Source organism: Pseudopodoces humilis, chromosome 8 (genome assembly GCF_049639895.1).
Source record: "Pseudopodoces humilis isolate 2021_Gansu_Grassland_sample_001 chromosome 8, ASM4963989v1, whole genome shotgun sequence".
Lineage (NCBI taxonomy): Eukaryota > Metazoa > Chordata > Aves > Passeriformes > Paridae > Pseudopodoces > Pseudopodoces humilis.
The window spans coordinates 33784641-33806975 of record NC_142207.1 but is presented as its reverse complement, the minus strand read 5'-3'; the positions used below and the strand labels follow the sequence as shown (position 1 = coordinate 33806975).

The window sequence follows — 22335 nt, the reverse complement described above, 5'->3', positions numbered from 1 at the left end:
ATGATCAAATGTATGTCAAAGGTGGTAAGTCCCCCTTTTACTTTTTTTTTTGAGAAATAACAAGAGGAATGAAAAAAAGCCAAGCCCCCTTCTTACCCAAACACAAATCTTCAGTTATTTCCAAGGAAGGGATCTATCTTCAGCCAGCCATAGGTCCTAACTTTGCTTTGTTTATTGATCTTCTTATTCTTGGCACTTTGCTTGGTAAATGTCATGTTGAACCTGCCACAGAACTGATACACACAGCTGGCATTTGATACCCAAGAGAAGTCTAGGATTGAAAGAACAAGATGTGCTTTAAAGGGAGCATCACTGCAAGGGGAAGATTGCCTAAATCTGTGCCAGCTCAGCACGCTGCACTTCCCAGTTTTCCCTCATTCATTTCTTCCTCTTTAAATAATGATAGCAGTCATTTAGATGTAAGGGGACGTGTCATTATTAATTTGCTTCCAAAGCTTTGCATTAGCTCTAAAGAAATTAATAAATGCAGAGTAAATGACAAATCACTACTGTGTTTGCTAAGAATTTGGAAGCCACTTTATCTTTCATGATGGAAGGATGGAGGGAGCCCTGGGGCTTGACCCACAGCAGCTGCAGTTGTGGGATTCTCCCTTTTAGTAGTGATTTCCTCTCAGTGTGAGCCCACATATTTGCACCCATCCAGGTGTGCCCTGGGAGTCCTCAGAGCTCTGCAGGAGCCACCTGAGCCCTCAGGGATGTGGCAGTGGCAGCACAGGAGAAAGCAGCTCGTTCCTGAGCCCCTGGGCACAGACACAGGGTTGTCACAGTCTGGCCACACAGCTGCGGGGTTCAAATCAAAGCACTGCAAAATGGGAAAAAATGTTCCCACTGTTCAGCTCATATCCAGTGACAGTTCAAAGGTGTTCACTGGGACCCAAATTTTTGCCTTTAATAGTTTTGGCCCCATTCTGGATGAAAGCAGATGATCCCTTGCAGCAGGACTCTCTGGGGAGGTGTGTGCAGAGCCCTTGAGCAGCGCCCTGCCTCTGGAAAAGGGGTGTTAATCCACAGCAAGTAATCTGAGGCAACGCTAACCTGCTCCAAGTCCCATTCTGCAGCTGATCTAAGGCTCTCTTGTTCCCTTTCCAGGGCTCATTTGTATAACTTTTTTCTCATAATGCTTGGACAAAAGCCCTTTGTCCTTCAGGGATGGAAGGTTTTTAATCAGGCAAATTGCTCTGCTAGAAATGAAGCTGTCTTAAAAGTCAGTCCTTGGGGATAGGCTTTGTGCAGAGAGGCTTCAGTGAGATTCCTGTAGAGTTTTCTGGATGGGAGGACTACAGAGCAGAAGGTTTGCTAATAGGTCCGAGGTGGCAGAGGCAGAAGTCAGTGGGTGTGTTTGGGTCTGTAGATCACACCATGAGAGGCGGGAGAGCAGGGGAGCTACATGGGCTATGGCTCAGCAAGAGCTGTAGTTTAGCTGGCCAGTGTGTTTGATCAGTCAGTCTTCAGAGGTATCTGTTTTAACCCATATTGTCTGTTTAGCTTGTAAACACTTCATTTTTCACTGGTGTGTGTTCAGCACAGCTGGCTCCTGATCCCATCTGGAGCTCTTGGAATGGCTGAGGTGGAGGCTGCTCTAGTCCAAGGGCTGCTTCTGGTCACGGATGCTACATGGATGGATTACTACTGCTCCTGGCTGACGTATTTTTCATCTTTCTTTAGATTACCTAAACCCAGTGGAAGAGAACCCCTTTGTTTCCCGACGAAAGAACGGAGATCTCCAAGCTGTGGACAACCCAGAGTACCACAACGCTCCCAACGGGCAGCCCAAAGCCGAGGATGAGTACGTGAACGAGCCCTTGTACCTCAACACCTTCGCCAACACCTTGGAAAACGCAGAGTACCTGAAGAACAATTTGCCAGAGAAAGCCAAGAAGGCCTTTGACAACCCAGACTACTGGAACCACAGCCTGCCCCCACGGAGCACCCTCCAGCACCCGGACTACCTGCAAGAGTACAGCACAAAATACTTTTACAAACAGAATGGACGGATCCGGCCCATAGTGGCAGAGAATCCTGAATACCTCTCCGAGTTCTCCCTGAAGCCTGGCACTGTGCTTCCCCCGCCGCCCTACAGACACCGGAATACCGTGGTGTAGTGGCTGTGCTCTCACTGAAGTGGAAAGGCAACCCCTTCTAGCTGCCTCACTCGTGCTCTCTCGCTCCCCCTTCCTCCCTGCCCTTGCCCATCTTTCTTCCCTCCCTCCCTCCCTCCCTCTCTTTCTCCCATGAGCTTCCTCTTCTTGCCAGTTCACTCATTTTTGATATTTCTAAGTGGAAGGATGTCTTGGAGTTGGTTGCAGATTGGGTTGGGCACCTGGAAGGAAGGAAGGAAAGAGACTGAAAGAAGGATTTTTGTACGACCTGGCCTTTCCCACTTTCAGCAGACGCCCAGAGGAGCCAGGTGGTAGCAGGAGAGGCCAGTGGCAGTGCTGCTGTGGAGCTCGTTCTCAGTGATTCAACCAGACACTGTAGGGAAAGCCACAGGAAGGCTGATTCTTTCAGCAGGAACTGATGAGAGTCTGTACAGCATTCCTGGAAATCTCCATGCAATTTCCATCAGGGTGAAAAATGGACAATTTTTATATCCCGTGTGATAGCGTAGTAATTGAGATTGAGAATCCAATTTCTTTCTCTAACACTTTCTATCCCAGCAACTGAAAATGGCTAACATAGCTTTTCAAAAACATTCAGATCTTCATTGTGGCTTTCCAAGAAATGATAATGTGACTCCCACATACTAAACCCTTATTCTGAGCCACACCATGATTTTGTGCCAATTCCCAGCCACAGAGACTCCTACTCAGAACTGGTACCTGACATGACCATTTTTGTATGTGTGCCAACAGAACAAACACTTTAAACGCAAAATACCTTTCAGAAGAGAGCAACAAAACCACACCTCCAATATGTTCCTTTTGAAGCTAAAAAACAGGCCAAGAAATGAAGATTTGTATGCCAAAAGCTTTGCTTTCCTGTTTTTTACCTGCTGACTGTAAACACTTCAAAAGATTGTCACTAATTCTTCCCTCTTTTTCTTCTTCATGGTCATGAAGGGAGCTGGGGATGCTGTCAGGCAACACTGAGGACAAGACAAAGAACTGAAGAGTTTGATGTTCTGTGGGGTGGGGTGGGAAGGGTCCTTTAAACTGGAAGACAGACACTGGACTGGAAAAAAATGCACATAGTGGTTCACTGGAAAGTTAGTTTGCACTTAACCTCTGATTTTATTTGAACTGTTTTCTGGATTTTGAATGAAGCAATATGGAAGTGACCAGCAAAATACAAAATAATAATTTTAAATTTAAAAAGAGATATAAATTATTTGTAAAGGATGACTGTGGAAATGCCAAAATGAAGCAAATCAAGTCTTTGGAACAATGTCTGCCACTTCTGCGAGGCCGATGCAGTGACTGCTTCAGAGAATACAGTGACGGAGCAGCCAGCTCTTCCTGCTGCTTTATGAAGGACAGCAGAGCAAACCCTGAAAGGGTCAGGGAAGGCAAATGTCCTACTCTGGCTTGCAGTACGGTACAGAATACCATTTTTCTAAAAGGAGGATTACTCTGGCACAGAAGACAGTGCATATGAGGTTTGAGAAGTCAAAATGTGCATGATTTGCAGAGCTTTCTGTCGAAAATGTAAATAAGTATGAGTCAGTCTCCTTGCACTTAGTTCTGCTTTTATCAACCTCAGTTTTTAGGTAGACACCCCCTGACCTGCTCCTCTTTGGAAATCACTTTCAAACCAGAGTTCTGGACGTTTTTAGTGATCTGGGGCAGATGGAGCTGGGAAAGGAGGCGTAAGGGCCGGAGACACCAAGGCTTGCTCCTGGCACACCAAGACCGTGTGTGTGAGAGCATTTGTGAGCCTACTTCCCACCACACGTCTTAAGGAACTATTAGGTACCTTTGGAGATCTACCTGTCTCTATCCATCAAGGCTTTTAAAGGGAAGAAACAATACCTGGTGGATGGCAACCTTGGGTGATGCAACAGTATTTCAGTTTATGCACTTCAGCTCTGCTACGGCTGAGATCTTTGGGATGACCTAACCTGGCAACAAAACCAGCAGCTGGAATGGCATCACCCTCCTCTAAACTCCTGCCGTTCCAACAGCTTGCCACCTTTAATCTTAGGGAAGCAGAGGAAGGGAGTAAGAAACAAGCAATAGTTATCTGAAGCTTAGTGGCTGAGGCTTGACAAAGGTGAGAAGAGATGTTAAAGCTGGGTTTGTTGTTGCCCTTGTAGATGGAAAACAAACTGTGTGTGATCACAAGTGAGCTTTTTGTGCACCAGGTGCGTCCAGGCCAGCTACAACCAGGTGTTCACCAAGTACATAGCTGAAGGTTCTGAAAGCAGCAAGAACAGGTACAGATCTTTGAGCTGTTGAAAGGAGATCTTGGGTCAACTGGTACTAAGGTGGTTTGTGGTGATATGGTCAAAAGGCCAGCAAACCACTGTCATGGATACAATCCTGCACTCAGGGGCCTCCTCTGGTGCCTCTGGTAGCTCCTCACCATCTTGGAGAGACAGGGGCACCCACTGGGCAGGGGCTGGGCACAGAGGCTGCCATGAGGCCCCGGGTGGCTGCTCCAGGGGGGGTTTGCTGCCCACAGCAGCGCTCACAGGGTGTCACCTGTGCACAGACAAGGTCTGCCAGGCTGACACGATGCTGCCTGGGGGCAGAGACCAGCACAGGAATGTGGGTGTCCTGTTTCAGCACAGCAGCTGCCTGCAGTTCCATAGGTAGGTGGAGAAAGGTTGATTTGTCCCTGAACAAGAGCACAGAGTAACTCCTAATGGAGAATAAATAAAAAAATAAAAAGCTGGCGCAGCTGACATGTTCAAATTCAGAGATGAGCTCGGAGGCTGTTGGGGCAGAGCCAGGCACTGGCTGGGGATGGAGCTGCTCACACAAGGTGAGGCCTGTTTGTTCCTCTGGTAATGAAGTAGTGCTCATGTTAGAGACAAGCCCATGGAGTAATCCAAATGTAAATACTGGTGGGGTTTAACGGTCTAACATTTTATTTCTTACAAGGCTTGAATTATTTATTAATTTTATTTGTTGACTGTGGGTGTGCTATAATGTATTAAGTAGCATGGAAATGCAGAGGTTCCTGCAAGTGGGGCAGCAGGAAAGCTGGAACAGGAGCTTGGGCTCTGCCTGGCAGCCAGCATGAGCCATGCAGAGCCATGCTAGTGGGGTCTGGGAGAGCAGAGGACGGGCAGAGGCTTAATGAACACAGTGATTCGGGATGAGGGAGAACTCTGCACACTGCAGCTTCACAATTCAATATTTTTTATGATTTTCTGAGCTGCTGGTTTGAGTTGCAGTTGCCAAAACTGGCCCATGGGTGCTGTGCTGTGCCAGTCACTGCCCCTTGCCCAACAGATGTTCACACATCTGTTCACACAGGGCCTGTGTTGGAGATCTTGCCTCACCTGAGGCTGCTGGTGAACCAGCCCCGAGGGCAGCAGTTACCTGAACCCTGCCCCTTTCCTCTGGAAGAGAACTTAGCTGGCAGGTTTTGCCTCTTAACAGGGAGTTTAATCACAGCTAAAGAAAACAAGAAAGGGAAACTGAGAGCAGAACTGTTTGGCTGCTTTAATCTGATCACAGAAACACCTGGCCATCCCTAACTCGTTTCTTTGCCTTACTGGGTATTGCTGCTGGCTTGCTGAAAGAGCTTGGGCAAGTGCACATGGCAAGATTATGGCAAGCACTCAACTGGGATTCATATGGGATGAAAGAGGAGGGTCAAGCTCTTTAGTGCATAATGGCAGGTTTGAGGGAAAAGCACGTATATCCACACACAAACTGCATTTTGTCAGCACAAAGCAGCAAGTGAGCATGTCAACGGAAGTATTTTGGGTGTGATTCACTCTCCAGTGCTACTGAAGTATCTGTACACAGCACACTTAGGTTTTGTGGGTTTTAGAGTGCAGTCTCCTGTTTGTAAATGTTCTCCTTCCTCCTGTCACGGCCTGGGAGACCAACAGTGACCAGCTTTTCAAGAGCACATTTTTGCCCAAGCGTGGATCAGCCATTGTCCAAGGCACAAAGCAACGTGCCAAAGGAAAGAGAACAGCTTATTTTTTCCTGATCTCTTTCAGTGTTAATTATCCTAGCTTATTACTAGTTTTTACTTACCTGAGGGTTACTGCAAGCAGATGCTGGGGCCGATTGACTCACTGTAACATAACTGATTGGAACCAACTACTTTTACATTTACTTCTTCAGATCTTTTCAGATTTTTCTTTTTCTGCTAAACAGCCAGGAGGGATTTTTACATGGCCCTTAGCTCAGATGTAGCAGAATATTTACAACTACATTTCAAACAGGTTGTCTCTCTCAGGTAGCAAGAGATGGAAATAAATCTGTAGTAGGAGCCACCATGTATGTGTGTTCCAGGTACCCTGAAATCCTTTCCTGCATACAAAGAAATGCTGTATTACCCCTGGATGTAACATTTACTTGGTAGAAAAAGTGCTTCTTGACTGGAAGATTCATATGCAATGATCTGACACCTGTTTCCACTAAAGATCTCACCCTCAGCCAACACCAATTCCAGCCCAAAAGGAAGGAAAGTGGCAGCTCTGGAAGAGCAGCTCAGCCACGAATGACTCTGTGGATCCAGTCTTTCCATAGCTTTAGGTAGAGGTGGGCAGCACAGGAGAGAGATATGAGTTGTGAGGTGAGTAAGCCTAGAAATACAGCTTGGTTTTGGGGATGGAAAATCAGATATTAAAGAAAAAAACCTTTTTTTTTGTCTATTAGACATGTCTGCATAGGTGTTGCACATCATGGTGGCAGCCAACAGAATGATGGGATAGTTTGAGCTCCTTTATTCCATCTGGGAGATGAGGAGACTGGCACACAGCAGAATCGGGCTTTTGGTCACTTTTTTGGTCATTTTTGATAATTCCCCAGGATAGCTCTAGGCATCCCCTGAGCTGTGCTTCCCTGGCAGCCCAGGAACCCTGGGCAGGCACATCCTTACCGAAGGAGCAGCGGCCACTGCAGCACCCACAGGGACACACGGGGACACTGCTCCAGAGTGCAGGAGGAGGAGGAGGAGGAGGAAGGAATGGGAGCACCAGTGGTGCTCATGAGTCAGGGTTGGCTGCTCCCCTCACCCTGCACAGCTGGTGTCTCAGGGCCCCCACCCTGGTTCCCCAAGTGCATTTCAGAGCTATGGCACTCCGAGAGGTGTTTACGTGCTTGGAAGGATGTTTGGCTTGAGGGTGACTGGTGAAGCTGAGCCTTTAGAACAATGGGAGCCAGGCCTGCAGTTTTCAGTCTTTTAGAGGGCACCTCAGAGGGGACAATGTCACCTCAATTTCCCTTTGGCAAGGCTTTTTCAAAAGCTGGTGGCACAGGAAGTCTCTGCACCTGCTCATTTCCAGCTGCCACTTGCTATAGTCTCACTCTTGGGAATCTCCAACCTCTGATGCTGACGAAACAGCTTGTCTGTGGTTATGTAAAAATCTTGGATTTGGGTTCAGATTGTTTTCCAGAAAGCCAGGGCTGGGTGGGGTAGGATTCCCTCTTTTTTATTTTCTACCTGTTGCTAAGCATTTCGTTATAAAGGTGGAAAAGGTCACTGTTACAAATGGGGTTTTCAGGCTGGAAACAAATACAGCCATGCAGTTAGAAGCACCACTCTAAGATGTCAAAAAATTATGTCTCCAGGTTAGTTTTAATGTGATTTTAGCACAATTTTTATTTTACCACTGTGTGGAACAGTGGTTTGTTCCGATGGTAGGCTCCTTGCTCTTGAGGAAACCACCGGCAGGTGAGGCTGTTGGTGCTGCTGCCGCAGGGATCTCCCTGTAAGTCTGATTGTCCAGAGCACTTTTTAGGGAACTTTGTGGGTGTTCAGGTCTGACTGATGGTGGTGGGACTCAGTGGGGCTTGAGCTGCAGCCAGTCTCATCTCCTAACCAGAGCCAGAGGGACCCCTGATGCCCAGGGCATCCTCCAGCTGGGGTCTGTGGCAGCAATACAGGAAAAGGTGTGAGAGGGGAAGCCCAAGGACATCCCAATAGGAAAGAAGAGGTGTCAAAGCTGGCTTTCTTTTTTCCTTCTCTATTATTTAATTTTAGAAGTGAGCTTTGTGGACCTTGGCAGAGAGAGGTTTTAAGGGGAGTTTCGTAAGGCATTAGGCAGTGTGAGTAGTTATATCCCGGTTCCTCTCCCCTCACCAATAAAAAAGCCATGAAATCACGCTCCAGTGCTGTTGTGGATGAACCCTCTGGGGTGAAGGTGCACCCTGCCCAGCACCCTCAGGCTGCTGGCTCAGGTGTGACCAGGGCCACAGGTACACGGAGCCATGGGCTGCCACCAAGCACCATTTGCCAGCAGCTTGGCCCCCAGCCCCACCCTTTTGAGCGCTCCTAGGGGGGAAACACTGTATTGTCCGTAGTACTCTGAAGACTAAACCCTTTTGGGATAACCACAGTAGGGAACTGTGAGTGGTATTTTCTAAGTGTAGATATGTATGCCGTTCTTTCGAGGTAAGGTACTCTGACATATGTAGCATAAACTGGTCCTGCTGTTAAATGGGTCGATTATTAACTGAGCAGCTGTGTAGGGGGTAGCTAACTTTGAATGCATGAAATCACTGTTCCCCTGGACATGGGTTGGGAGCTAGGCACTGGCTGCTTGTGGGGGTACTTATGGTGGGGTAATGCAAGAGGGAAATGCAGGTGGATGAGAAAACAGGTAATTTTTTATAGTGTTTTAAAGATGGAAATTGGTACCCATTCTATACATTACTCACAATGGTTTTAATCCCTTCTTTTGCCCAGTTTTTGCTGCTTCCCCAATATTGTAAGCTGGAATTGCTAAATAGGTGTCAGTCCTTGTATAGGGAAGGGAAACTGAGGGGAAAAAGAAGTCTCTTTCAAAGAACAGAGACAGCCAAATTGTATTTCCTGACCTGGTGGTCTTGAACCACTGACTTTTCAGATGAGGCTCAGATTCAGGCCTGGGGTATGACATTACTGTCCCCTTGGAATCACAGACCCCCACCTGGCAGGTGACACTGGGATAGCACCGAGCTCCCAGTGACTCCTGATCACGGAACCAGCAGCACAGATGGGGTGGCCAGGGTTTCTGTCAATCCTCGGCGTTCTGAATGAGCCACAACATAAAACAACAATACTTCTGCCTTATGAAGTACCTTCAGAAGAAGAGAAGTGTCAGCATGTTGGGGAAGACACTCATTTCTTGCGAAGCGATGCATTCAGAGTTAGCTGCCTTTCTGAAACAAAAATAAAAAGAAATTCAATACCTACTGTATGTTACTTTGAAAATGTGAATAGTATTTTTATAGCTTGTTAAAGACACAGCTAGTTGCATTTGTAAATAAGGATAATGTTGCTTTTATTTTCCTTGTGGACACCATTGTTTGGAACATAATTGTCCTTAGGGTTGATTTGTATATAGGTAATTTGCTTGTGATTTCAGCCGCTCCTCCTCCCCTTTCCTTTCTCTTCCTTCCCACCCTCTGGTTTTGGTTAGAAGAACCATTTTCAGCATTCTGTGTGATTCTGTGTTTTAGCACTGTTGTGGTGTGTTCAGACTTTCTGCACTTGCTTACACAGTAGGGTATGCCAATCGTGTGTGGCGTAATGTTACTTTAACCTTTCGTTTCTCATATTTTAGCTGTTGAGAATTATACACTGTTAAAATACTTACTGACCTGGGTTAATATTAGGTACATATTTTAGCATAATTTCCCTTCTTTTCACGGTTTCTCGGGGTTTTTCTTTTTTTTTTTCTTTTTTTTTTTTTTTTTATCCTTTCCCTTCCCTTTTGTCTTGTTTGGAAGCTGGGAAGAAACCTGTGGATCTTCTCTTTGTGTGGTTCTATTCCCCACTCCCGTGTGCAGCCCGGAGTTTCTCCTCATGGTCCTTGGGGTAGAGCTTTATCTGTTTGTTAAGGCAAATGTAGACTGCGACCCACCTTGCATCAACCCACGCTCATCCCAGCTGAACAATTTGAAAACTGTTCTGCCTTTTTGTTACATGAATCTGTCAGAAATATATTTTTAATTTAATATAAATGAAATTCAATAAAATACGAAACAAAGTCTCTGCGCGCACGCGGAATCTCTTGGGAGGCGGCTGGAGAGCTGCCGGTGCCACGGAGCCTCCTGTGCCCATGGGAAGCCCTGGCACAGCCCTGAGCTGGGGTGGCCACACACACACTCCCCATACATCACACAGAACCCCACACAGAGCCCCCCCACACACAGAACCCCACACACACCCCATACATCACACAGAACCCCACACACACCCCACACACACAGAACCCCACACACACAGAACCCCACACACTCCACACCCACACAGAAACGCACACACACACTCCCCATATATCACACAGAACCCCACACAGAGCCCCCACACACACAGAACCCCACACACACACCCCACACACACACACAGAACCCCACACACACACCACACACAGAGAACCCCACACATCACACACACACACACAACCCCACACATCACACACACTCCACACACACACACAGAACCCCACACATCACACACACTCCACACACACACACACACAGAACCCCACACACACACTCCCCATATATCACACAGAACCCCACACACACCCCACACACACAGAACCCCACACACACACCACACACAGAGAACCCCACACATCACACACACACACACACAACCCCACACATCACACACACTCCACACACACACACAGAACCCCACACATCACACACACTCCACACACACACACACACAGAACCCCACACACACACCCCACACACACACACAGAACCCCACACATCACACACACTCCACACACACACACAGAACCCCACACATCACACACACACACACACAACCCCACACATCACACACACTCCACACACACACACAGAACCCCACACAACACACACACTCCACACACACACACACACAGAACCCCACACATCACACACACACTCCACACACACACACACACAGAACCCCACACACACCCCACACACACCCCACACACACACCCCACACACACACACAGAACCCCACACACACACCACACACAGAGAACCCCACACATCACACACACTCCACACACACACAGAACCCCACACATCACACACACACCCCACACACACACAGAACCCCACACATCACACATACTCCACACACAACCCCACACACACACACCCCACACACACACAGAACCCCACACATCACACACACACCCCACACACACAGAACCTCACACATCACACACACACCACACACACACACAGAACCCCACACATCACACACACAGAACCCCACACATCACACACACACCCCACACATCCTACCTGACCCCAGGTGGAGCAGACAAGCTCCTGTGGAGAAGCCCCTCTTCCCCAAACACCCCATGCCCCCTCCGTGTGTGCCCTACCCCCACCACCCCAGGGGTTGTGCAATTCTGAGTTTTTCATTCCTTTTAAAACACAACACGCCCCACAAAGGTGTCGGTGCCGGTGCCCTGTGGCCCAGCTCGCTCACTGGGTGTCCAGTCACAGCTCGCTCACCCACAGCTGCCCTGATCTTCCTCCCCAGCTTCATTCATGGAGGGCATAGACAGTGGTGTGGGGGAATGAAACATTTATATATACTTAGACACATTAATTCAGTGTATACACAACATCTAACCCCACATACCCCACTCTGCCACAGGCACCCCCTGCCATGCACCCCACACCTCCATCTCACACCTCAGCACCGCAGCTCGGCCAGGCCTGCCTCTGCCTTTGGCACCCACACCTTTAAATCCAGCTGGAAAACACAAGAGATGCTCCCCACACTCTCAGAGGGGCTAAATAAGCCTCCCCCAGCCCCCAGGAGCTGCCCTCAGTCCAATGCCTGCCCTGTGGCTCATTTAAAAGCCACGACTCACACACAGACCTGTGAGATTTAACTGAGGCATTCCCTGCCAGTGGCACAGGTTGATTCCCATGGAGCCTGGCACACACCCTAACTCAAACTGGTCCCACTCTGTCCCACTGGCTGACGGGGCTGGCAATTGCCCCACAATTGGTGAGCGTTTCCCTGCACTGCCAGGCCTCTGGAAAGCGTTTTAAATTTAGCTAGAAACCTGTAAAGGTCACTTGGCTCTTTGAGGCGCATTTTAAACCGCTCCAGTCTCCCCGGATTGCGACTCTTTGTTTCACGAATGGCCTCAGCACGTTATCCCCAGCAGCCTGAAAAGGTCATTGCAGACACACACACAGCTCTCAGGGCTGGAATCCTGGAGTGCTAGAATATTCCCTGCTGCCTTCAGGGAGCAGGAGCTGCGTGGAACACCACCACTTGCTCCCAGTGGGTGAGGGTGACATAATTAAGCATTCACCCTTCAGAGCTGTCAGGAATATGAAGTCTGTTTTCCACAGGAGGGGAAGGGGAAGAGCCCTGCTGCAAGCCCACCCTTCCTTGTCCAGCCAGGCAGCACAAAAGCCCTTCCAAGGCTGGAGGAAACCACCCAGGGACACACACAGGCTGCAAGGCTGAGCCCCACTCATTGGAAACAGGGCTTGGTGCAGGGATTGGGCATCACTGCTATCTTCAGAATAAAACAGGTCAAAATAGGACTTCAGCAACACTGAAAAAATGAGCAATATGAGTTTTAAGACTTGTGCATACACACACACACCCCTCTTCCCCAAGTGAGTTTTACTTAACTGGCCAAAATACAAAGGAAAGAATAAATCAGTCACCTGTTTCCTGGTGAAATATATTAATTTAAAGCTCTCTGCTACTCATTCAGAGTACCTTGGCAAAGGCTATAGGCTTCAGGTGTTTAAAGTGGCACGGGAAAGCAGAGTTTAGCTTTTGCAAGCAGTTTCCTGCCGTGTTACTGGTGATGAAGTTCTTTCCTTGTTTGCAGAGGCAATACTGGCCAGCTGGCACATTTTGTCCCACTCCAACAAGCCTGTGCCCTGAGCTCTGGGGAAATTGGTTTTGCATTTCCAAATGCAAAATAAGCAGCCATTGGTAGCACTGTAACACCTCTGTTAAGGCCTGGGGCCTTCCCAGCAGGAGTGGCTGCTTAACCAATTTCAGAAACAGCCCCAGAATTCAGATAAATCTCTTAAAAGCTTGGGGTCAGTTTGCAAACCACACAAGGACTGTAAAGCTGCTGAAGAGGCCAAATGAGCATCTCATTTCAAACAAGCTCTCCAGTGCACTGACGTTAACAGCAAAGTAAAAACCATCATTTTATCAGCAGATAAAAATCAGCTCAGCTCCACTGATGAGGCTATTGCTGAGGTGCAGGAGCGTTTCCTGTATCACCTCTCAAAAACTGGGCCAGCAAACATTTCGGAAGCTGCTGCCAGAAGCTGGGAAAAGTCAGAAGAGAGAAAACCAAGCTTCCCTTTGGCTCCTCTAACCTGCCTGTGGCACACTGCTCAACCTAATTCCTCTGCCAGGCTTACAGGGATCCCACCACTGTGGTGGGACAGGATGTACCAGGCATTCCCTGTGGCTGGGCAGAAACACGGGGCTCTGAGAGAGAGCCAAGGACAGTGCTGCGAGGGCAGTGAGTGGGGAGCTTACCTGAAAAGCTGGATTTCCTCCCTGATCCCTTTGCTTTGGCAAAGCCTCTCCTGGCACAGCAAGGCTGAGCCTGAAATGGGTCCTCCTGAGGCATTTTAAGACCACAGCACTAAATGTTTGCCAGCTGAACAACGGGGAGCATTCTGGCTTCAGTCAACTAAAATATTTGCTTGGTCCTTTTGAAAATTTAGTGGAGGGAGGTGTAGGGGCAGTGGTGCTTCTTTTTGTTTTTATTATTGGGGGAGCTTTTGTTTGTTTTTTTTCTTTAGCTCTCTACACAGATCCCCCCCAGGCAGGTTCCCAGGGACATTTTGGAGTGTTGGTATAGCACCAGTACATTCCCTGCTCCCTCCAGCCTGTCCCAAGTAGATAATCTGCTCTTCTGCAGTCAAAGCTTGCTCCCTCCCAGGGCGAAAATGATTTTAAAAGTTGGCCAGAAAGGAGACAAAGCCATCAAACCACAGCTCAGACCTTTGCTCCTCACTCACCTGGGGTTTTGCTGTTTGGGTCTGAGCCCTCTCCAGCCTCCAGTGTAGCCACCAAGGAGATGTCCCAGCCCATGGCCACCACATAACACCCAGACACAACGAAAATGGACACGGGACATGGGGTTATGACACAGGTAAAGGCAAATTGTGTGGGCAGTCATGAATACCTGTGACAATAATTTGCTCCTAAAAGAGGCCCTGAGACCACAGGAGCCTCCACATCCTCCAAGAGATGATACTGGTGGACACAGCTGGGTGCAGCCCCCCAGCAGGCCCACAGCCCAGCTCAGGGAGCTGCCATGGGTCTTTACAGGTGGCTATTTAGAAAAAAAAATAAAAATATTATACTTTTTTTCCCCAGGCTGTCTGCAACCCTCCATTCCAGCCCATCTTTCCCATCAGAACAAGGCACTGCTGGGGTTTTAACCCTGACCACACCAGTTTATCCAAGGCCTTTGCTCAAGGGGACAGCCAGCAATTCCAAACTCCAATTCCATAGCCCCAACCTGTCATGCCTGCTCACTGCTCTAGAAGGAACAGCTGACAAACAGCCAGCACAACCACAAAATTCTTCTCCCTATGATGAACAACCACTCCCTCTCCCCCTTATCCTCTGCTTTTTTCACACCAAGAAAAGCATTTACTATTATGCAAAGAAAATCTGTATGAGCTGCTTCGTGCAGCATGCTGGCAAGTCAGCAAGACTGAGACAACAAGGGAAGAAATCGTATTTTCCTTTCAGCCATGACTACAGAAATCTGCTTTGTCCCTTGTCACACAGGGCACTTGTTGCTGTGCCCCCTGCACAGAGCTGCACAAAGGAGTAACAGCAAAGGAAATATTTCGCCCCCACAGAATAGAAACCACCATGAGTTCTCAGACCTCTTGGCAAAGCAAGGAGCGAATTAGGGAGGGGATGGGCCCAGGGGAGGGGAGAAGGGGTGAACAAATAAGTGCACTCTGTGAGAAGTGTCTGAACTTTTCCATGCCCTGCTGCTTTGGCACCCGTGTCTCCGTGTGTCTGCCTCTGACCCTGCTGCTCCAGCTGGTTCTGGGGACTGCAGGACTCCCCCTGCCTTCCTCAGCAGCTGAACCACGAGGCCATCCCACGCTGCAGCACAGGGAAGCCAGCCTGGAAAGCCAGCAGGGAAATCCAGCTTGCCAGCAGCAGGATCCAGCTACTCAAACACAGGTCAGTCAGCAGTGAGTGGTCCTGCACACCATTGCCTCTGAGAGACACAAAGCAGCACCTGGGGATGGAAACCACCTGTCCTTTGCTCCTCCTTTGCCATGGATGGGAGTCATTTTCCACAGAGGAGTTGTTTCCTTACTCTATTACCTTTTAAACATGGCAAATGGCCCATTTGGGCTCCCCAGTTGTGCTGAATGCCACCTCATTGCTTTATGTTTCAAAGGAGCTGTGGCACCCCCAAATCCTGCCAAAGCAAGGGAAGCAGACCTTAGCCAGGGATACACACCTAAAAGGACTGAGCACTGAGGCCACCCTGCCTGCACTGCTGGCTGTAAATGTGATTTACAGGCAAGGAGCAGGAGCCTGTCCCTGTCAGGTGCTGTCTGTCTGTCCTGGGCACACTGCAGCCCCCAGCAGGGTGATTCCCTCAGCTGAACCCAGCATTTCCCTGGCTCAATGGACAGAAAAACAGAGTCAGGGGCACCAGCCCACCAACAAAGCCATTTATCCCAGCACTGCCATGCTGTGCACTTTGTTCTGAGTGACCTCAACAGAGAGCAGGGAAGCAGAAAAGAAGAATTGTTTGAGAAATATTTTGTTGACTGAATTTGCTTAAACCAGTGCTTGGTGGGGTGGTGGTGGCTTCCAACCAGGAGCCAGGAGTCGTGGAAGGAAGTGGGGACCACAAAGCCTTCAAGGACCTCAGCAAATATGATATCAGCCAGACTTGGACAGGAGTTGTGTATCTGGGGCAGACAGATTGCGTGCCCTGCCACTAGATGTACTGTCTTGGCCAGAAGAGAGAAATGAGGCAAGAACTTTCCTTCTCTTCTGCTTTATTTGCTCTACACAGAGCTGTCAGATTACACAGAAATACCAAGCATTGGACAGTGAAATGTTTGCAGTGCATTTCCATTGTTCCCAGAGCAGAGCACAACATTCTCATTTTGATTGAAGGTATCTCTTAACCTCAAGAGACAGAATGATTGTGCGTGGGAGGCAGGACAAATGACTAAGTAATTTCCCACTGCTGGAAAATGGCCTCACCATGGCCTGAGCTGGTTCCCAAGTCCTCAAGGGCAGCAGAGCTATGAGCTGACCCTGCCAGGCCTGGCTTGACAGCACCAACACCCCTCCTGTAGTCACTGAGCTCAGGGGAAAGGCTCAGACTGGGCAGACACATGGATGTGGAGCACCAGACGTGCTGTGGGTGCGCTCATGAAGGCAGCTCTGGTGAGTGCAAAGCTGTGCACAGCAGTGAGGCTGCAGAGATGGATCATTTGTCTGGAAGAGACCTCAGGAGTGCTGCCACTCCCCTCCCCACAGCCCTGTTTTTAGCCCTGTTCCTGTACCAATGCCAATGTGGCCACTTCAGCACACACGGGTATGTGACATGCAAAAAGAACTCGGTGTCAGCGACTTCACTGCTCCTGCTAGTTTTTTGTTCTTTGAGCCACACCCAGTGGCAACCAAAATCTGTGAGCAAGGAGTTTCTGGTGGGTCTGATGTCACACAAAGAAGTTTGCAGGTTCATCACAGCCAGGCATTTGTAGTATAAATTAAGATTGTGTCCCAGCACAGAGGCTGAACCACCTGAGGCTGTAAACCCCAGTGCTGCAGGGGTCTCCCTCCACCTCCATCCCAGGGTGGCAAAAGCAAGCTCTCACCTCCTGAATCAGGGTGACACTCATTAGTTTGTTGTCAGCTAAACCTCACTGCTCCAAGTCACCTGTGTCCACACTGCAGGTGGGATGGAGAGGTCAGGGAGCACAGCTTGCCACAGGAACACACACTCAGGCCTTGCTCCCCAGCCCTAGGGCAGCCCCCCTGGGCACAGCAGGGCTCTGCAGCTTTAGCTGGCATCACACGGATATGATGTCTGGTTCTAAGGTTTCCTGGACAAACTTCTTGTTTCTTATCACACCTCTCATCCCACCACCCTGGCCAAAAGTGTCATGGAGGTTTACTGCAGTCTAGTGGGCATAAAGATCTCAAAGCATCCGGCCACCAAACGTGGGAGAGATGACGGAGACATCAATCTCATAAATGATTCAGCTGATTGGAATGTGAACTTCCTTGGAATCCATGTACAGTTCTGGGTCTCTCTCTTGGTAAGTGAGGCAAAACCCCATTGAGCTTTAATGGCACAGAAGAACTTTACCAGGCGGCTCTCTGAAGCTGCAATAGTTAAAGTAAGTTAGGCTCCAAAATTATCGGAGCTCAGAATAGTGAATTATTCAGTGGGTACCTTTGTGCAGGGAGGCTGCTTCACTTCAGTCAAACAGAATGGAGAAACAATGGAGCATGTTTCCTGTCACATTAGAAATATTCTTTAGCTTTTAATAAAGACAAAAAGAGGAGGAGTAGGTGGATATTTTAGAAGCTATTATTCAATAGTTTCTAATGGTATCTACAGTAATTTGGGAATAATCTTGAGGAATGACATCCATAAGACAAGACATGGGCTATGTCTCCTGCTGCTCCTTGCAAGAGGGGCATCACAAGGAAGATTAGGAATCCTTGGACAGTACAGTGGGCTCAGCCATCCCAGGCTTCAGTGCCTTTCTGAATAACAGATTTAAAATGCTTTTGAACTTATCAGGAGAATGAAGACTTTGGATTAAAGCCACAAGACAGCAGGAGATGCTTTGCCTAAGAGCTAGAGCCATCAAACAAAGCCTGACCTCCTAATTCCCAGGCCAGGGACCTGCTGGGCAGGTGATACCCTTGTATTGCAGCCCAGCATGGGCACCTGGGGCTGCACAGGAAGCTGCTAGGGGACACAGCTAGGACAGCTGACCCCAACCAACCCAAGACCTGCCTGCCCATGGGAAGGAGAGAATTCATTCCTTGTTTTGTTTGTGGCAGCTCTTGCTTTACCTGCTAAACTGTCTTTGTCTCAACTCACCATTTTCCTCGCTGTTCTGATTCTCTGCCCTGTCCCATGGGGTGCAGCTGAGTTTGGGTTAAATGGTGACACACTCTGTTGTGCTCACATTTCCCTACTGCCAGCTCTGAAAGCTGGGAGAGAAGGTACACGTGTCTGTCCTGAATTACATTACTTTTTCACTCACTGAAGAGGTGATATCTTTTTGGTTTTCATACCATCCTTTCCAAATCCACCTGCTGTGCCGCGCTGCCAGGCAAGCTGGAAGAGCGCATTGGGATGGCAGACAGAAAACCCAGACATCCTCATGCCACATATGCCTGTTCAGAGAGGGCTCAGACCTTAACCCCAGCAGGGTTTTGTTGTATGCTAGGCTTTGGAGAAAGCAGGGAGCTGCTAATACAGTCCTGACACATCAGATGGCCACAGCCACTTTGCAAGTCCAGCTGGGGACCAGAGGATTTCTCTCTTGAGGAAAAGGAAATATTTGTTCTTCATGTGTACCACTGATGGCCACAGAAACTTTAGACTTGCCATACCTTCCTTGGGGTGCAGACAGACTCTGGAACCACCAGAGCAGACAGCTCCTCTTGTGACTGGCACCAGTTTCACCATGTCTGCAAAATACATCACTGTAAACTCATTTCCTGTCCTGCCTCATTTGTGACAGAAGGCTGTAAGGACTAATACAGGGACCTCTGAGAGTCCTGCCCATCCAGCACAACCAGAGGGTTTCCTTCAAATACCAAGAAAATCACTTGTCAAGAGCATCAGTGCATGGGACATTACCCCAAATGAGAATTCCTGCAAGGTGTAGGGCCTTGTGTACTGGCAGGACCTCCAGGTTGAGCTGGAATGAAATCTCTCCCCAGCTGAAGAGGCACAGTGCTTGGATTCATGCATTAGCAGTGGAAGGTCCATGCAGTGTGCAGGATGTCTGCTTGTCCCACACAAGGCTGTTCTCCCCAGATGGCTCTGCAGGGTGTCACAGGGGCTCTGCAGGGTTAATGCACACACAGGGCATTTCCTGGAACTCTGCTCTGCTGCCTTTTCATTAACAGCTGAACTTTGTAGCTGTAATTTTCTCACTTCCTTCTGGAGCTTGAAGGAAACAGACACATTTAGGATACCTGACATAGCACTAGAAACTTTCTGGTCAGATGAGGGCACCGCCAGCTCAGTCAGAAGAGGAGACAAGAGAGGAAATGTCCTTGTTCAGAAAGATTTCTTGCCCTCTTGCTGTGCTTGTGTGCTCCCACTGTGCCCATATGGGTCCCTTGATCAACAGCTACTTTTCCTTTAAGGTCAATCCAGAATCACTCTGTCAGCACACTTCCCCACCATGAGGTTAATGAAGAGTCCACCAGATGGGCAAAACAGGGAAAGTCTCAGTCTCAAAGTCTGTCACTTAAATATCTCTTAACTGGAAAGCAATGATTGTTGAACAGGAAAAAAAAATGAGTCTACTGGGAAGTAAAGTGCCATCTATTCAATTAGTTATTCCTCCCCATGCTCGTTAACCAGGACACCAGAAGCAAAAGCTAGTGCCATTTATACCAGAAAAAATAAAAAAAAAAGCAGAGGTGTCTCTTTTCCTGTGCCCCACAGAACTGAACCTGAAAAAGAGAGAAGGATGATGACTTTTCAACTTAATTAATAATGCAAAAACCTGAGGAAGGGGGCGAGCAGAATCCCGAAGACAGATTGCAAAGAGATGGATTTGCTGATAGAACACTTCTGGCTCCTGCTATTCCTCTCTTGACACAGAGTCTGCTGCCTACCAGAGCAATCACATCCAAGTGTAATTGTCTAACAATTTTTCCACACTGAGGAAATAGTTCTGATTACAGACATTAACAAGTTTAGGCATTAAGCTTCCCCACTGTAATTACCCTTGAGCTTAGTCTCACAAATGAATTAATGTGCTGATCGCTTGGACTAATAGAACAAGCAAAAGGGTGATGAATTGCTTCCAAATCAGTTAAAATCAAGCGTGACATCATTTAATTAATTTCAGAGCTCGAGGGGAGGAGAAAGAGGGTCAGCACAATGCTGAGAAGAAAGGTCTCTCTCCCTTAGTGATTTCTTTGGAGACAGAAGTATGCAAACAGGGGAGGATGGGGCTGGGGGAAGGCAAGAGGTGCACCAGGTGAGAAGGAGGATGCTGAAGATGAAACTGCACCATTTCTGTGTTTGAGCAGGCTGCGTGACCGATCCAGTACAGCTGACAAAGGTGCAATGCACGCAATTCTTCTGGGTATGAACAGATGCATTCGTCACCTCACTTTGAGTTTGAGTTATTCCTGAATTCATGCAGAATCCCTGCTTCTCCCCCAGGCAGAGAGCCCAGTCCTGGCCTTCCCAAGGGTCACAGTCCCTCTGTTTCTGACAACAGCATGGTCAAAACCCCTCGCCTCATCATTTGTACTGGCAGGGGATCACTTGCCAGGCTGTCAGCACAAGGCTTGGCTGGCCACTGCTGCCAAGAACAGACAGACTATTGCCCTCCTTGACTTCTCCTCCCAGCCAGGTTTTCTTAGAAGGGAGCACAAGGGATCAATGGAAAGGACATGGCAGGGCTTTGGAGGACTCTTAGATTGGAGCTCCCCTGGGATGGCTGCCCCACCTGTAAAATGAAATGGCGTGGCACAAGGGGCCTGTAGCTGACAAGGTTCCATGTGGGGTTTCTCCTTGCAGCCCAGCAGAAAACGATCCACCACCAACTTAGAATTTGTAAATCCTGGACGAACAGCCACCAATACAGAACGTTTTACAAATCAAGGTCTCCGTTGCAGCTCACATCTAGAACAGGGTTCTGCAGTGGAGAGCAGACCAGTGGGGGATACTTTACAAACACAACTGTGGCCTGACAACAGCTTAAACACATGTTAGAGCACACACATACATCCATCTGTACGCAGACACTCCAGGATTTCCTGCCTGGAGAGAAACAGGTGCTCATCTCTCCTAAGTGTACATATCTGATACAAAATACACCTTCAGTGACCCACAAAAACAGACAAGAAGACACAAAAAATGTATACCCAAACACATGATTTCATGTAATCTAAGTGACAAGGACTTTTGCCACTTCTGGTTTCTGTGGGAGCTGCATAAAGCCCACGGTTCCTTTACCGCAGGTTTGATCTACATTTCATTTCCCTGAATTCTGGAGCAGTGAAGGGAGGGAGGTGATGAGACAAGTGAAAGCTAAATTTAAAGATAATTCATTCTCATAAGTGTGGAGAGCCAGCATGCCTTATGGCAGAGCCTGGCTGCCCCCTCATTAGAAAAAGGAACCAGCTCCCCTCTGTTACTGAGAATGGTAGTTTGGGAGTCTCCCTGTGACAAAACTGTTCTGTGGGGTTTGCCACAAGTCCAATATCAACACCCCCAGCAGCATTCATCGTTGTCTTGGCTGTTTCAATCCATCCTGTCACCCTGGTGACAGTACAGCTTACAGTCTGTTTGATGCAGGCCCTACAACACATGCAGCTAGTGGAGCAGGGTGCAGGTGACAGTCATTGTGTTATGGAGCAGATTCCTTACCCCAGAACACGATCTTGCAAGGCACCAGGTGTCTCCTGAGATGCCCATAGCTCTGTTTGCTCTGTTTCTAAATGACAACAACAGCAAAAGAGCACCAGCAGCCTGGCACTAATGTTCACACAAACAAAAAGTATGGAGGTCCTGAATTTCCTTTCCTAGTGGTGACCTGAGAAATTCTCTGCAGCCTCAGCAGTGGCACCTTTGTGGGCAGTCAGAGACCTTGAAGAAGACCCAGCTGTCCCTGCCTTGTCCATCCAGCTTTTCACAGAGGTGATGGATCTGCTCTGACAGCTCTGGCTGCTCTGAGCTCACTCAGAGCAGAGCCACACTCTGCTCTCTTTACTCATAAAGAGGAATAGCTCCTCACACTTGTTCTTTCATTAAACCAACACATGGAGCCCATGCTAGGGACCAGTTTGGCCCAGCAAAAACAAACCTGAACACTGCAACAAAACGATGGCACAGGTTCAAATACTTGGCACTGATGCTTTTTGGAAATCTGGCCATGCACTGCTGGAGAGCCAGCTCTGCTCTCGGTGGGCAAGCCACCTTTAGGGCTCTAGAGAGCTGGAAGGGAAAGCAGAACAAGT

The 22335-nt window shown here is 48.5% G+C and overlaps 1 protein-coding gene across 1 annotated transcript in view; it reads left to right on the top strand.

Annotated features, from left to right (window-relative positions):
• Positions 1 to 10061, top strand: part of ERBB4 (erb-b2 receptor tyrosine kinase 4) — a 337006-nt gene extending 326945 nt beyond the window's left edge. The window contains exon 27 of the mRNA XM_014257738.2: positions 1687 to 10061. Coding sequence (XP_014113213.1) covers positions 1687 to 2123 — 437 coding nt within the window. The 3' untranslated portion in view covers positions 2124 to 10061. The remainder of the gene's footprint in view (positions 1 to 1686) is intronic.
• Positions 10062 to 22335: the final 12274 nt, after the last annotated feature.